This window comes from Stegodyphus dumicola, chromosome X2 (assembly GCF_044657685.1).
Source record: "Stegodyphus dumicola isolate Sdum_Otavi_A_Nest chromosome X2, ASM4465768v1".
NCBI lineage: Eukaryota > Metazoa > Arthropoda > Arachnida > Araneae > Eresidae > Stegodyphus > Stegodyphus dumicola.
In genome coordinates this window covers 29,143,921-29,161,026 of record NC_140781.1, presented here as the reverse complement: position 1 = coordinate 29,161,026, position 17,106 = coordinate 29,143,921, and the positions used below count along the sequence as shown (strand labels likewise).

At 31.4% G+C, this 17,106-nt stretch overlaps 1 protein-coding gene across 1 annotated transcript in view; it reads right to left on the bottom strand.

Moving 5' to 3' along the window:
- Rab7 (RAS oncogene family member Rab7) overlaps positions 1-15,152 on the bottom strand; it is a 28,954-nt gene extending 13,802 nt beyond the window's left edge. Inside the window, exons 1-3 of the mRNA XM_085810091.1 lie at positions 14,939-15,152; positions 14,313-14,381; positions 14,107-14,233 (exon numbers count right to left, since the gene is read on the bottom strand). Coding sequence (XP_085666217.1) covers positions 14,107-14,233; positions 14,313-14,368 — 183 coding nt within the window. The 5' untranslated portion in view covers positions 14,369-14,381; positions 14,939-15,152. The remainder of the gene's footprint in view (positions 1-14,106; positions 14,234-14,312; positions 14,382-14,938) is intronic.
- Between the last annotated feature and the right edge of the window lie 1,954 nt (positions 15,153-17,106).

The following is a 17,106-nucleotide window of genomic DNA, read 5'->3' as shown; positions in this document are numbered from 1 at the left end:
AGCTTATTTCAGGTTACTTTTTAAAATCACTAAATATAATGGAACTATACTTTTTAGCGTTTTATTTTTGTAGTTAAAAAAAATTTAATTCAATTTGAATGGGATATATAACCCTTATCATAGATTTTTTTTCGCTTTCTTTTTATAAAATTTTGTTCTCCCCTCCAAATATATATAATGATGCAAAGAGATTTCAGCGCAAAAATAAATTCAATAATTATTTATTATAATTAGTTAAAAAACTATAACGATCATTTATTATCATATAATTATTATAACTAAGAAATTATTTTTTCAGCATGTGCAATTTGAAACAATGTACATGCATTAAAATTTAAAGATAAAAAAGACTATGTAATTACAAACAGTAAATGGTAATCAAATCAGTAATGGTACAGATGGTAATAAGCATATTATCTTAAGATTACTTTTACAAAAATTTCTGCCTCCTGAGGTCTGTGCTTTCTTAACGCAGTGAAAATACATGGAGAAAAATAGGAATGGGAAAAAACCTTTAACATGATTCATGGCAATCTACCCAATTTTATGAAAAAAATTGCAGTCCAAATGGCACATGCATGTTTGTGTTCATGGTCGTGGCTATCCAGGTATCCTACACCACAAATACTACAAAAATGGTAAAATTAAGAGATACTAAATTTTAACAGTGAGCAAGATTTATAAAAGTTAGATTATTTGAGTATGATAAAGCACACATGGGCTACATGCCTAAGGGAACAGATGCCATTGTGAGAGACGTTCTAAGAGAACTAGCTTGTGCTCACGAGAAGAGATTAATCAACAAGACTAGTTAAAAAGGAATGGAAGAACTTTTTAACTTTAAACCTTAAGAAGTTTTTAACTAACTCCAACAAGGGTTAGTTAAAAACTAATAACTCACTACTATTAGAATCAAGATCTGTTAAGTTATAATTATATTTAACAATTTTTGTGAATTTCATATTACTGTCAAATGCTGCCATATCCTACTAAAGCTAAAATGTTCCAATATGATGCAGATAAATACTTGAAAGAAATTACACTATTCAGTACATACTGTTGGCAGTACTGCTGACGATTTGAAACCTCCTACCTTCCAAGATAACATCCTATTATGAGACAATATTTGTTTACTTTGAAAAACACTAATCTAAATCAGTAATTATTTGAAAAACAATACTATTCTTTAAAAATGCTTTTGCATTACATTTAAAATAAGAATTTTAAGGTTGTTTAAAAATCAGTTCCCAAAACTCAACATTTATACAGAATCTATCTGCCTTGCCAACTTGAAACCGGACAATCAAATATGCTTTTAAACAATATCTCACATAAAATTTCCAATACTATGCTTCACAATTTCCAAAGTTTCCTATTACATATTAAATCTATAAGAAAGATCAATTTTTAATATTTTTTGCTACCTCCTACATTTTTTTAAATAATTACATATTCATATTTCATCCTGCTTAATATATCTGGTGCACAAGTCTGAATAAACTGGCCTTCCGCATAAGCTTTCTGATTGTAGACAATGAATATACTACACAATACTTATTTGTACTCTTAAAATATACGTACTTTAAAAAATAGTAGTATAGTATATGCTACATTTTTTTAAGGCATGAACCAGTTTTATATATACATGTTTTTGAGCTGTGGAATTTGCTTAAGTTTCTACATCCAGTAAACCAAATTTTCAGTCTGGCATTATAACACTCATCTGCCACAAAAAAAAAAAAAATGTGTAAAAACTAAGCTACAGTTTTGGTACTGAAGATGAAAAACGTCATTAAAAAAAAAAATCTGAATATCGATATTGCAGGGCTCATTCAACATGCATACGTAGGGAACACCAAACAATGCTTAAGAGAGCTTCCATCGTCACTTGTTCATATGTTTTTAACTGGACTTCGTGTTTTTATACGAAAGCAGTATGCTAAGATTTCTTAAAGGTACACTAAAAGATGCTACAAACTGACATGTATAGAACAAAATCAAGGAGCTAAGATTCCTTAACAGTACACAACAGTGCTAAGAACTGACATATATACAAAAGTATAGGTCTAAAGTTTTATATACATAAGGTAACAAAGCTGCTTGTTAATGTTTCCCTTACAGACTTGTTGCCCAGAATCAGTACATCTACATATGGCAATACAGCTCTAAAGTCACTTACAGTACAAAGTTCGAAATCCGGACTCATTGAGACTTCGCCGATTCCGGTTTTGGGAATTTTCCGGATATTAAATCATCAGTTTAAATCTAGTCAGATGGCATGTAGAAATTATAAAATTAATAATATGAAATCGTGATTTATGAAATAATGAAGTATTTATAACCTAAAGGGTATCAAAATTTACAAAAAAAAAAAGAGCTTAGTTTAGAGAGATTTGTTTTACCTTTTTTAACATCTCTTTCAATGCAAGTTGTTTAAGTTGCTCAGTTTTTTTATGCTAACACTTTCTCTTTAGACTAGAATAGACTTTAGACTAGAACTCTTTAGACTTTCTCTTTAATTCCGTAGACAGACAATCTCTTGTTTAGTTACATAGTTGAAGTCCTGTAACTGCTGTTTCGAGAATTCTAACTTGTAAATTGAAATTTTCTTGTTTTCAGTAACTTCTCTGTCACTTTCTTCACTATCGGTAATGGTATTTTCTGGATCTAGCACCATACTACAGATTTCGCCATTCATTAATTGATTGATGATTGAGAAGCATTGTCATCACAATGAAAAACTTCTTTTATATCATCCGCATTTATTAGCGCTTCTACACATTTCTTTACAAAATCCATTAATTGGAAAATTTCCCCTTTGTTTTGCGATATCTGGAAACCTTCGAAATTAGCGGCTATCATTAAATTTAGCTATCCTTCATTACACATATTTGGCTATGCATCATGAGCTTGGTGAGTAATGAGTTGTTCTGTTAAATTTTTATCTTGCATCTATCGAGCACTGAGACAATTAAGCCTCAATTGTATTAGTTTAGTTATTTATTATACTTACGTCTATTTCTTGCACATGTTTAAGGCTTATTAGAGTTCTGAATACATGAATTCCCACATATACTTCAGCTTTATTGAGGGCCAGTGCTAGAAATTAAATCTGTAATCATCGCCAAGCACAATGTCAACATTTAAGGTTACCATACTCCTTTATTATCCAATTACTAACATAAAATATATATATATATATATATTTAGGCATCGCTACACGAGTCATTACTCAAGTTGTCATGTTTTGATAAACATGTGGTGATGAAAGCAAAGTATAATAAATAATGATTCCCAAGTTGTCATCAGATCAACGATGTATCTATGTGGAATGTTTTGGTTTGAGATGTGTGCGAAAAAGCAGATAACAAAACAACGGAGCAAAATTACTGATCATACATATTTATGCTAAAAGGTTTGTTTCTTCAATAACAAGTAATTTCATTTAGTGTCAAAGTGAAATTAAGAATTGACACTCTCCAGATGTTTTATTATGCACGGATGGGGGGATCAAATGTGCATGCGTAAAACCTAGGAGAAAAACGTTGTTGGTGGTTTTGAGGTCCGGATTTTAGATCATTCCAGATAATGGACTTCCTTGGTACTGTATATTACACCAAATGACTGTATTATGATGCTTATATCTAACGAAAATCACTCTCACAAGCAGCAATGATTTACAAAGCTTTCAATCATAATGGCTTATTTAAAAAAAATCTGAAAGCTTCCAGATTTTATGTTATGCCCCAAGGACTGTTTTTAACGTTTTGTGTGTTTTTATTTACTCAATATAATAATTCAACAGCATTCAAAATTCAATTCAACTGCAACATCACAAAATATTTAAAAGAGCATATCTTTAGAATTACCGATACACAGTCTCACGCACTGGACATAAAAAAAATTTTTTTTTTTTTTTTTTGTCCCGTACAGTGTTGGCCATTGCTCGCTTTTAAATCATTGAGTTATAAATGCTTTACAAAATATGAAATAGATAATAAAACAAATTCCAAGTTTGGGCTTTCAGATGCCCATATTCGGGTGGAGACATAGGTTTTTCAAAATTGAATGGCTTGATTGATAAATTTAATGAAAATTTGATGGTTGATTGTTATTGCAATGCAAGGAACATACATTTACGCAGATTCTTCATTATTTAATTACTTTAAATATAATACAGGGCTCTAATATTTGGTGGCAACAATTTAAAAAGTGATTCGTCGTTTACAGTATCAAAGCAAAATGCCAAAATGAAATTAATAACCTTTCTTTGCAAATTGCCCGTTTGAACTAATACACAGTAATAATACCAGGAGACTGATAGGAATAGATTAAAAATGCTGATAAACATGCAAAATACGCAGAACATGAACTAAAACGTTTTAAAAATTAAAAATGAATGAAATAAGGAATAGTAATAATGAAACTTTATAGTGAATTTAGAAGAAATATTCAAGTCGTGAAACCTCACATTATTTATTATAACTAGAATATGCACAGTACGAAACCTCATACTTTCTCTTCTATTATAATTCTAAGATAATTTTTCATTACATTACAAAATTTTTTGGAATATTTTTACACAGCAGTAAATTTATGCTGCATTAAATAATTAAATTACACATCAATTTTATAGTAAAACTGAGAAGAGAGAGCTTTTTACACTTATATAGTTAGGAAGCATTGAGTATATTCACGAAATAATTGTTTATTTTGTTAAAAATAATTTCATTACAAAGTGTGCATCCTTTAGAACTTAGTTATAATGCATATTTTCATGTTAAAATACACTTCATAAACTATGTAAATTACAGTTGGTATTAGATTCCCATTAGAACATTCATTTGAAAAGGAAAGAAATTTATCATAAGTAACAAAATATAATTTACATTCCTGCTTTATAAACATTACGCAAAGCAGTTTACATAAAAGAAGAAAATTTATCATTTTGATCAACAGCAAAATACAATTTACATTTTCAATAATCAGATTTATCATATTTCATAAATTCTTAATACACTGACGGAAAAAACTGGTGCCTTTATAAGCAATACAACTTGTTCTGAGGAAAAAAACCTCAAATTTACCAAATTTTTTAGCTGGATTTGAACTCAAAACCTGGAACACCACGTGGATGCCAGTTCTTTGGCATTTGCAAAGAGCAACTAAGCTAGCTACTCCTGTTCCGGTAGTCAGTCATCACTTAATGATACAAAGTAGAAATATACTGCAAACAAGATAAATTGCACTTTCCTTGTTTATCAGAGCTCACATAACATATGAAAATAAGGTACTCTTTTGTTATCAGTGTGTACGTATGCACATACATACATAAACACATGCATACATACACATTTCTGAATCCAGTCTCGATAACAAAAGAGTACCAAAATAATGCAGAAGCCCTTAAATAAGGTCCAAGAGAAATCTAAAAAATTTGATTAATAATAAACAAATGAGGAAAAATATATCCCTCATATAACTTGCACTAAGAGTGAGCCACCCAGACAGGACAGTGGTTAGTATTGCTGACTGATGTAGCAAGGGCCACTTTGAATCCCAAAGATTATGTTTATAAGATAGTATTTGGATGGGAATGGGACACTCAAAATGCAAGGCTTGCTGAAATCCTCTTGAAAGGTTAGTGAAAGGGGTAGGAGACCCTCAAACAGAATTTGCACACTTCTCTGCACAATGAAATCAAGTCCTTTTAAGGACGATTAATGAAAAAAATAGGGACAAATCAGCAAAAAGAACTGAATAAATTAAAGCAATTATCTATATCTGAACTTCACTTCTGTAATACCATTCTAAACATAAAATAAACCTGCAAGTAGGCTACATTATTATTAAACATCATCTAATACTTAACAAAAATTCCAGAATAAAATCAACTTTATAAAATTTATCAGGTAATTAGCAGTAGTTGGTAAAAGTATAGTTTAGGGTACCCCTTGGCGAAACTTGGCAATTTTTGGCGGTACGTGGATACCGATTTTGTGCAATTCTTTGACTATGTGTAGCAGCGAATTTTGCGTCAAACATTGCCGCTACACAAAGGCAAAATAACAAGACAAACAATTGCACAAACTCGGTATCCATGTACACATAGACTTATTTTCACTTAAAAAAATCCACGAATTGCACAAAAATGGAATTGCACACTCCTTTGACTTTATCCATGTACACGTCGACCTATTTTTTTCACTTCAAAAAAAATCCCCGAATTGCACAAAAAGGGCATTGAGCACTCTTTTAACTTTATACATATGTACATGTCGGCCTATTTTCCCTTAAAAAAAATTCCAGAATTGCACAAAATTGCATTGCGCACTTCCTTTACTTTGTCCATGTACACATCGATATATTTTCACTTAAAAGGTCAAAGGAGCACCAAATTCTAAAATATAGGCAAACAAAAAATACATAGTCTCAATAAAATAAAACCAAACAAAATAACATAAAAAAGGAAACACATGTTATACATATAAGCACTACCAAAAGCAAATATTCACTTACCTTGATTTTAGAGTTCACTTCGTACACCCAGAGCCACGTAAAAATCAAAATATCAATCATAGTCAAATGACTTTTTTTCAAACCAGGCACTCTTTCTGATCGAACGCTTCACATAGTAACCATCTAAACCTTTCTTCCTACAAACCCATTCAAATCCACCTAAACGGTTTTTACGCTCGACTAGACACATATCCTTCCCACATACAAGACACTTATAACAGCTACTAAGTAAACTTTCATTTACATACCAGTCAAAGTTCTTTTCCCTTTTCGCTCCAAATGGTACAGAAAATTCAAATTAATCTTACTACATTCGGCCATTCTACAGTCTAAAGAATCAAACCAACACACACCACAAAAACGCTTACAAAACATCTCATGATTCAAAATTTCCCAGAAACATGCACCCAATTACGTCACAAAAAGGTTTCCATAACATTCTCAACTACTCAGGCTACCATAAATGAAACAACAACTAGGCGATAAATCAAAGAACAACTTCGCCATAATACAAGGAGTACCTTAAAGTCTACTCTACCCGCAGTAGTTTTATAATATTTATATTTTACACTTTAGTCCCACATATTTCAAAGAAGATTGGCGACATTTAAGTTTTACTAACAATTAGTTTTATATTTATTCTTTCTTTTATGCCTTGTTTCGCCATGTACTCACTCATTCCAGAAGTTTATGCAATTTTATGTCAAGGGGTATATGAGAAGTAAAATCATAAAAAATCAGCATGATCAGCTGGCTCGTATACATGTTACACATGGGGAAAACCACAAAAATGCCCATGCAGCCAGCCCGTTTGCGGGATTCGAACCTCGGACCGAACTACCAGTGTTCAGCATCTTTACCGCTCGGCCGCTGGTAGGCTTTAAAATATAAGACCCATAGAGATTGGAATGGGCAGCAAAATATAGGACCCAGAGAGATTGCAAGAAGTGGCAAAATGGCCATGGTACGGTGCAGCAATATATACAAGATGAAGCTTTTAAAATTTCTATTTATTTATAAAAAAATTCTTTTCTACAGATACCTAGCCAAGTCATGAGATTAGAACTATTTTTGCAATTTTCCATGCTTGCATCTAGTCAGAAGATGATAATAGAAAATAAACACGTTTAGAGGAAGACTTCTACGATCAAAACCAGAAAATTCAAATAAGTTTTGCTTTCTTTCAAATATGTCCCCAAAAAATCAGAAATTCATTACAAATTTCCTGAAGCACACATTCATTGCATGTTAACATCATGAAAACATCTTTCATTTGGTCACATTTTTCTGGAATCTTCTGGTTGGTTGTATTTGAATATGGCAAAGCACTCGAGAACTTAGCTGCCCAAGGGGGGATGCCTTTGCGGAACACTTTCAAAGGGAGACTGCCTCGTATACACGTTACACATGAGGAAAACAAACACAAAAAAAAAAGGACCTCCCATGCAGCTAGCCCATTTGGCAGGATTCACACCCCAGACCGAACTACCAGAGTTAAGTAATAATAAAGTATTCTTAAAAGTCCTTTTAAAAACATACAAACTACATTTGCATTAATATTTTTAATGCAAGAAATTATAACAGCAAATATATATTTTGCTTAGCTGAATAACTGCAAAACACATGGGGACTGTCTGCCTTATGAAATGGCATTTTTTTTTTTTTTTTTTTGGTAAATAAACTCATAATGAATTTAATATTTTACTTAATCTCAATTCTCTATCAATGAGTTAAGTTTCTTAAAATCTGAATATACTTTAAATAATTTTTTTTTTTAAATATTTAAAAGTACAGTGCCTCTGCAAGCAGATACTTTAATTGGTCTGTTTTCACACTGAAACCATCCAACGCGAGGTCAAAGCTACAATTAAAACTGTTAATTACAGTTATAATTGGTTACCACAATTGAAACAGACAGCTTCAGACTGCCACCCCTTTTCAATGCTGAACACATGTTTCTAATTAAACGAAGAAATTTTGGCTAATCTTTGGAATATGGTAACAGGTAGTTTAGCGACATTTTGGTAAGGCGATAAAGGTTACTTACTAGCTAGGACTTTAGCAGTGTACATGGATATAGTCAAGAGTGTGTGCAATGCCATTTTTGTGCAGTTCTGGGATGTTTTTTTAAGTGAAAATAGGTCGATGTGTACATGGATGATACCGTGTATGTGCAATTCGTAAAAACGCGGCAAGCAGTGGGCGATTCTGCACTTTGTCCCAATTTCGCACCTAATCTTCGTCATGATTAAGCACTTTTGTTCCATAAAAGTACTAGCATAAGCATAATTCGGCTAGCAGATTGTTGGTGTTGATTGTTGGTGTGATTGTAAATGTTGAGTAAAAAAAAAAAAAAAAATGTCTTTACTTCGTAAAAACAAAATGGCATCCAAACAAAAACTAGCAGATTGCTGTAGCAGGGTTGGTCGCCAAATTTTCGCCAAAAAATTGCCAAGTTACCATAATTCAAAGATTAACAGAAATTTTCAGCTTCATCTTAAGTTTAAACCAGATTGTATTTTACTGCACATGTCAGAGCTCGACTGAAATATTGTTGAAAAACATTTGAAATTTCTGCATGAAAACAATGTTTGGTAATTTTGGAGGAGTTAAAACTTCTCTCTGAAAGACCTGGTTTATTTATCGTATCCTTGCTGATTCGACAGAGCTTCAGAAAGACTTTTAGTAGACAGATTACTTTTATTACTAATTTCAGGCCATGATATAAAGAAGTCTTCCATTTTGAGAAACCAGAGTAATAGTTCTTCCATAGGAGACAGAACTTAGTCAAAGGTGGAAGGAAGAAGGGATTAAAAAAGGAAGAGTGTCCTGAGACTTACTGGTTGTGGTAACAAGATGAGAGGCTAATTCCGCAAGAGTATCAGCTAAATTCCCAGTGGAAAAGAAAAATTTTTTATAGGTGAAATGCAGAATCGCTCACTTATTCCTGTCATTATTGATGTGAACATGGGACAAAGTCAAGGGAGTGTACAATGCTGAGTTTCTATAATTCGCTGATAATTTTTTAAGTAAAAATAGGTCAATGTGTACATGGCTACAGAGTTTGTGCAATTCTTCAACTTGTTATTTTCAAGTTGGTGCATTTTGACAGTGGGTGATTCTTCACTTTCCCCGATTTTATTTCCTTAGCCAACTCGGTAATGTTTCATCGAAAGAAAAAAATACCGATTCCTGAATGCACCTTTTTGTCCCTTTTCCTTTTCTTAACTCATGTAAGTTTAATGGGAATTTTAATCTCATTTTGATTTAACTATGAGATTATAGAAGCTACATCACAATGATACATCTGAAGTTTTCACTGCGTTAGAAAAGCCCAAATCATCAATTCAGCGGGAACGAAACCCATAGTATGGTTTTATATCAAGAGAATCAATTTTTTAACTAAAGGAGAAATTGCGTCTATTACAACCTTAATTTAATTGTGCAACCTCGCTAGCTTTAAAGTGATGATCTGAAATTTCTGTCATCCCTCCGATTATGGATCTTTAACTTTGCATTATATTTGCATATTTACTAACCATTCATACACTGGTCTGAATTTTATAGGTATATTCAAGATGTATTTTTCCACAGAGAAACAATTATGAAACCGGCATTTAGTAGCAATAAAGACATAATATATATCAACACTTATTAACATACTACACAGAAAAAATTTTAATAAAAAATAGTAGGCTATTATGAGAAATTACTTATGTCACTATTTCAAAATTACAATACGCTGGAAATGTAAACAAGCTCTTGGAAGAATTAAATGCAAAAAATAGAGAAACTTATTAATATAAATTATAGAACATGGATAAAACAACCAGATCTATCTTCAAAATATATTCTTTATTAATACTAGGCACATATATCTAAAATAAGTTAAAATGCGGCTTGGCGATTGTTTTTCAATGGGCAATAAACGCGCCAACATGGCTAACCCGATGTTTTGAAGCTGTGTTATTCTGTTGCCACTAAATGTTATTGCCGTGTGTTATATTTAAAGAAATTAAATATTGAAAAATCTGCATAAATGTTTCTTGCATTGTGATAAAACAACGGTATCTAGGGCCATTTTTTTTTTTTGAATAACATAAGTTTCCAACCTAATATGGGCATCTGGAAGCCCAAACTTGGATTTTTTTTTTTATTATCTGATTGGTATTTTGTAAAACTTGAATGAAATTTTTATTAGCAAACTCAAAGATTTCAAAGCGAGCAACTGCAACACAGTACGGGAAAGAAAAAACATTTTTACATGCAGAGCGCAAAACTGTGGATCAGAAATTCTAAAGATATGCTCATTTTAGAATTATTTTGCAATATTGCTGTTGAACTGAATTTTATGGTTTAAGTGTAAAGAACATTATATGATAAAGAAATGTAACACACAAAACGTTAGAAAAATCTAAAATCTAAAATGGACGTAATGCAAAATCTAAAAGCTTTAATTATTTTTATTTTATTTATTTATTTATTTATTTATTTTTAACTTGTTAATTCTGTGGCGGTTTGAATGTTCTTATGTGGTTTCTTTTTTTAATCGAGTGTTTCCCCCCCCTGTGGGTTTTAGCCTTTTTTCTGCATATATTACGGAAACGGCGTATAAACGTTTGTAAATTTATTTAAAGATGAGGGGGGGATCCAAAAGGGTTTTCCCCTGAAATAAATTCATATATAAAACCCCTCAAAAAGACTTTACATTTTTCTTGAAAAGGGTAAGTGAAAAAATTTTTCTTGTATGGTTCGTTTTAAAGTTGCTTATTTTAATATTTTGTATTTCTTTTTGGCTCAATCCTAGAAGATTGGAAAAGCTAACGTTGTGCAATTCTCTGATTTCTTTTTAATGAAAATAGATCGATATGTACATGGGCAAAGCCAATGCAGTGCGCAGTGCTGACGTTGTGCGTGATGCCGAGTTTGTGCAATTCTGGGATTTTTTTTTAAAGTGAAAATAGATCGATGTGCACATGGGCAAAGCCAATGTGGTGCAATTCTGGGATGTTTTTTTAAGTGAAAATAGATCAATGTGCACATGGGCAAAGCCAATGTGGTGGCAATGCCGAGGTTGTGCGGGATGCCGAGTTTGTGCAATTCTGTGATTTTTTTTTAAGTGAAAATAGATCGATGTGTACATGGGAAAAGCCAATGTTTCAAATTGTGGCCAACAAATATTATCGCCCTGTATTATATTTAAAGGAATTAAACGATTAAAAAATCTTCATAAATGTATGTATGTTTCCCTCATTTTGATAAAACAACGGTACCTAGAAACATCAAATTTAGAATAACGTCATCCTCCTGCGAATATGGGCATCTGGAAGCCCAAATTTGAAACTTGGAATTTGTTTTATTATCGTTTTTCATATTTTGTAAAACTTTAACGAATTTTTGATTAACATATTGAGGAATTTCAAAGCAAGCAATGACAATGCTCTACAGATAAAAACATTTTTATCTCCAGCGCGCGAGACTGTGTATCGGAAAATCTAAAGATATTTATTTAAAATTATTTTGTGATATTGCTGTTGAACTGAATTTTACGGTTTAAGTGCGAAGAACATGATATTTAATTAATAAAGGTAACACGCAAAGTGTTAAAAAAACGCACCTTTGGGGCGCAATGTAAAATCTTAAATTTCAGATTTTATTTTGTTTTTTAATTTCATTATATTTGTTGTCTTTTTTTTTTTTAATTTCCTATCGTTGACAATATTACCTATCGTAGCTTTAGATATCGAAAAGCCATGGCTTTCACAGCGTTTTTTAATAACTAGATACGAATAAATTTCTTCGGAGAGAGCACAAATGTCCGAAGACAAATTGTCAAGTAGCAGACGATAATTTATGCTTTCAAAACTATACTTGCAGTTAAAAAGAATTTCCAAGCAGACGATTTTATTTGGAATTTTTACTTCATAATTTGAGCAGTTAATTCATTTGCCGTTTGAATGTTCTTATGTGGTAGTTATCAATCGAGTGGTTTTATCTGTGTGTTTTTGCCATTTTTCTGCATATATTTCATTAAATAAACAATCGCTATGGATTTATTTGTGATGCTGAGAGAGAGGAGTGAATGTACATGTAAATTTATTACTTTATTGGAAATGCAAGGGAAGCGTGCCGTCATTGTCAAAAAGACTTATTTTCCTGAAAAGGGAAAGTGAAAATATTTTTTTCTTTTTAAAATTGCTTATTTTTAATATTTTCTTATTTTCTTTCATTGTGAGAAATTAGATTTTTAAAATGTATTAATGTGTAGAATTCTAATACAGAAGTATGGAACGTGGTTTAGGAATTTAAGAAACATGGAAATGAAAGCTGTGTATGATGTTGATATTCAATAATAAATATTTTTCCTTTTTTATTAATATAAAGCTTAAACATTTTTAGAAAATAATGAAGATTGTTTACTTACTAGTATGCAAGAGATGGTGTCGTTACATAGCAACAAGGTAATTTTGTAAAGATGATGACGTTAAAATGTTCCGCAATATGAAATTAAAATTTTTAAAAATCTGTTTTTATTTGTATAAATACTAAAGCTTAAAAATATTCACCCTGTATGAGAGACTGCGACGTTGTTTACAGTTTTAATAACTGTTACACTGTAGAGAATACATTGTGACGTCACATAGCTCCGCCTTCGTAACTTTGTTTATACAACGTTTACTGGTGATTTTTAAAAAATCGCCGCGACTGAAAATCGCCAAGCAGTGGGCTAAAGCACATTTTCACCCTAAAATATATTTCAAGAATTACTAAGCACAATTAAATCAATTTTAATCAGCAAAGAAGTGAAATATTTCAATCTTAAGTGATATTAAAATTTTTGCCTTTCAAATGTTTTGCTACTTTAATAAAACTTGAAGATGGGTTATTTTGCCAAGTTATTTTATTAAAAAAGCTTTCCAAATTTTATACTGCCTGCTTTTACAAACACACAGTAGGTCCAGGATGCTACTTTCAAACAAGCTGGCAAGACCTCATAAATGCTCTTAAAATACATGCAAGTCTGAAATGTTTGCATATCATTCTTTATCAAATTAAAAAATATGACTTACTATGCAGAAAATTCACCCAACTTTTTTTTTTTTTTTTTTTAATTTAACAGCCAGTCACTCAGCATTCTCAAGAGTAATGGAGTTTTCCTCGTTATATTTTCTAACAGCTTCACTTACAGGCTTCCTTTTCTACAAAACACAACTTATAAACCCGACATTTGTTTTTAAATTCCAAATATCAATTACTTTATCTAATACACATTTTTATAAATATTCAGAAAATAAATTTATAACAATAAGCAACCGCATTCTAAAATACTTAAGAAAATTTTTCTTAACTTATATATATGCATATTCTGTATACTTCAACACAAATTTTAAATATTATGAAATATATTTAAGGGGTGGAATGTTACATGGAAAATTTTCAAGCTTTCTAACATAATGAACAAAGATGTATCCGATTATCATAACCAAAAATTAACATATCAAAATGCCAACAGCTACATCATGGTCACAAAGTCTTCCCATCAGTTGTGTATAAATAATACTAATCACACAAGCAAAAATTACTTACTTGCATAGTAACAAGTCTTTCATCCACCATAACTTCCTTTGTCAAAAAGTCAGCTCCAATAGTAGCCTTGTATTGATTGCTGAACTTCTTATTTACATATTGGTTCATAAGAGAAGTTTTTCCAACCCTACACAATTACATCATTTACTTTATACAGCAGTAATAAAAACATTAACTGACACAGAGCTTCTTTAAACAGTACTTACCCACTATCTCCAAGAATGATAACTTTTAAAAGAACTTTTTTCCTAGAAGCAGCCATCGTTACCAGATACCTAGATTACAAATAAAATACGCTTATTACAAAAAATGCTGAAATGGTAAGTATTATGCATATGGGTACCTATTAATACATTTACATACTTAAAATTTCATAAGAGAACGTTAGCTCTGAAGTTATAATACCTTGAAGAACAAAATGAAAATTCTTCCTAATCTACGAAGGCAACTCAAACTCATGGATTAAAGAACACCATAAAATCGTTAAGTGCTTTCTTTCTTCACTATTTTCATAATCCTTCGCCATACATATAACTTCACTTATAACATTTCTAATACAATGTTATATGCCGTAGCAGACGTATAAAGAAATGAGGGTGCTCAATATTTGCAGAAGATAAAATTTTATAAGACTTAAAACCCTTACATTTCAAACATGAAAACTGCAAGACGTTAACGCCTACAGCAGAATGACATATCAAAGTTACAACTCTGTAAAATATAAATAAGAACAAAAATTCGATCAAAATTACAAAAATAATGATGTAGAATTAAAATTCTCGAATACCAACATGTATTAATAAAAGCATGAAATCATACTGTATTAACTTACTTGAATTTATAACAGGGTTACAGAAGTTAAGCACGTCAAACGAAAACAGTTTTATTACGTGAATAAAAAAGAAAAGCAATTTCTAAACAATTAAGTTCACTCTTAGAAACAATAAAATATCACGACATTGACAGGTTTAAAAGCTAAATCTCATCTCATCACTACAAGAAAATGGCGATGGACGACAGACTGAATTTTTGTACAGCTATTTACCAAATCACGGGTTACACATTACGTCACCAATCAACATTGCAAGATACCACTTCTTCCCGTCATGTGTCAGTTGTTATTTTACGTTATAAGAGATAAAAACTGTAATCATAAAAATAATTAATTCTCGGAATACGGAATACATATATAAAATTTATACATATTCAAATATTAATAAAATTTTTACCCCTCCGAAAAATGTGGAGGAAATTATATATTGAGCTCTCTCAGTTTATAGGCGTTAGCCATTGAAACCGGAAGCGGAGGTCTCTTTTTGATGGTTCTCTGGGATTCGAACCTGGGCCCTTCGGTATAGCAGTCAGAATCACTAACCACTTTCCCGCTTTCGTGGCAGGAAATTATATTGTCACCATCTTTTCTTAAAGAAACAGGCAGCTTATCAAGCAGCGTTGTGAGTCCAGTGTGTGTGTGTTTCCCTATGAACAACATTATTTGCAATAAATCATCCCGCGATTGGTTAAAAAAATTTACTTTAAAATAATGCATGTAGCTAAAATTTTAAGGAGTAAAAGTACATCCAGCTAATTTTATAAAAGCAAAAATGTTTCACATTTGCATTTCAAAAAAATATCGGTCCGGACTACAGAAGAAAAACTGCCAAACGATATATGAAACTTTTCAGCAGTATTGGAATGAATATAAAATGCATTTATAACACAATGGCTTATATTACATTTTCTTCCTAACTGATATAGTTATGTTATAATCACAATATTTCACAATGGTATAGGGATAAATTTAACTCATTTGCCAAACATGTAAGTCTATAATTCAGCAAATTTTCTGAGTTTAAATGTATCGTACCTTCTATTACTTTTCATATATTGTTCAATTCATAGCATCTCATTAGACTAATTTCACAACCCCTTTCATCCACCGGCAACCAAAAGGTAAAGTGGTCGCACTGGCAAAGCCCACCAGCGGGGCGCGTAATGGCAGACCGCACGTTGAGTTGAACAGTGTGGTCGCCGCTTTTTCGGATGGCCTAGAGTCTCCTTTTCCCATCGATAGAAAGATTTGTGTCAACGATAGGGGAATGGCCGGTTTATCGATTACGAGTTTCAAAGTCCGTCTCGTGTTCCTTTGTGTTTAGAGGCAAAATGAATTTTGCGAAATCTTGGAGCGAATTTAAAGAAATACTTCGCAGACACGAAGTAGAAACTGTAACAAAATATGTTTACTACTATGGAAAGATAAAGAGAGTAAGTAATTTTTGAAGATGTAATGAGTAAATAAAAATCCTCTAGAATGTAAATGCTTTCTTTGGTTGTTTAGTTGATATTTGGCCATTTTGTTCCAAAGAACTTATCAGCACTAATTTGTATTAATTTTATTGCGTAAGATCTAGTTGATGTTGCGAGATTTGGTCCAAGTTAAAAAAAGGGTTTATAGACGTTCATATTCATTAATTTTGTTGCATAACGTGTAATAGCGTTATGTTTGATTTTTATTTGGTTTCATTGTCAGGTATTGCATGTTTTTTTTTTTTTTTTTTTTTTTTTTTTTTTTTTTTTTATAGCTGATGCTTCACGAAACATTCCGTACTATATTAAACATTAAACAAGATATACCGTGTTAGATTTGAAAATTTTTATTGTTGTTTCTTGAGAAACTCGACAATTGTCTCGATGACTACTATATTTTTCATCCTATTTTAGTGTATGAATGCAGTCTGTTGATTTGAAATATAATCATTTAATAGTCTATAAAGAAAATCCATTCTTTAGTTTTATCATTAACAACATGTTTCAAAATAACCTTATAATAAACACTACCAATTCAAAAAATATTCTGTTTTATTTTCAGGTAATAGTTCACCATAAAATTATAATGCATTGAAATATCAGGAAGTTATAATAATAAAGATATTGAATTTTAGAAAACAGGAAAGTTTTCTGAAATGTATATATATGTCTTTAGTGATGTGATATATATAT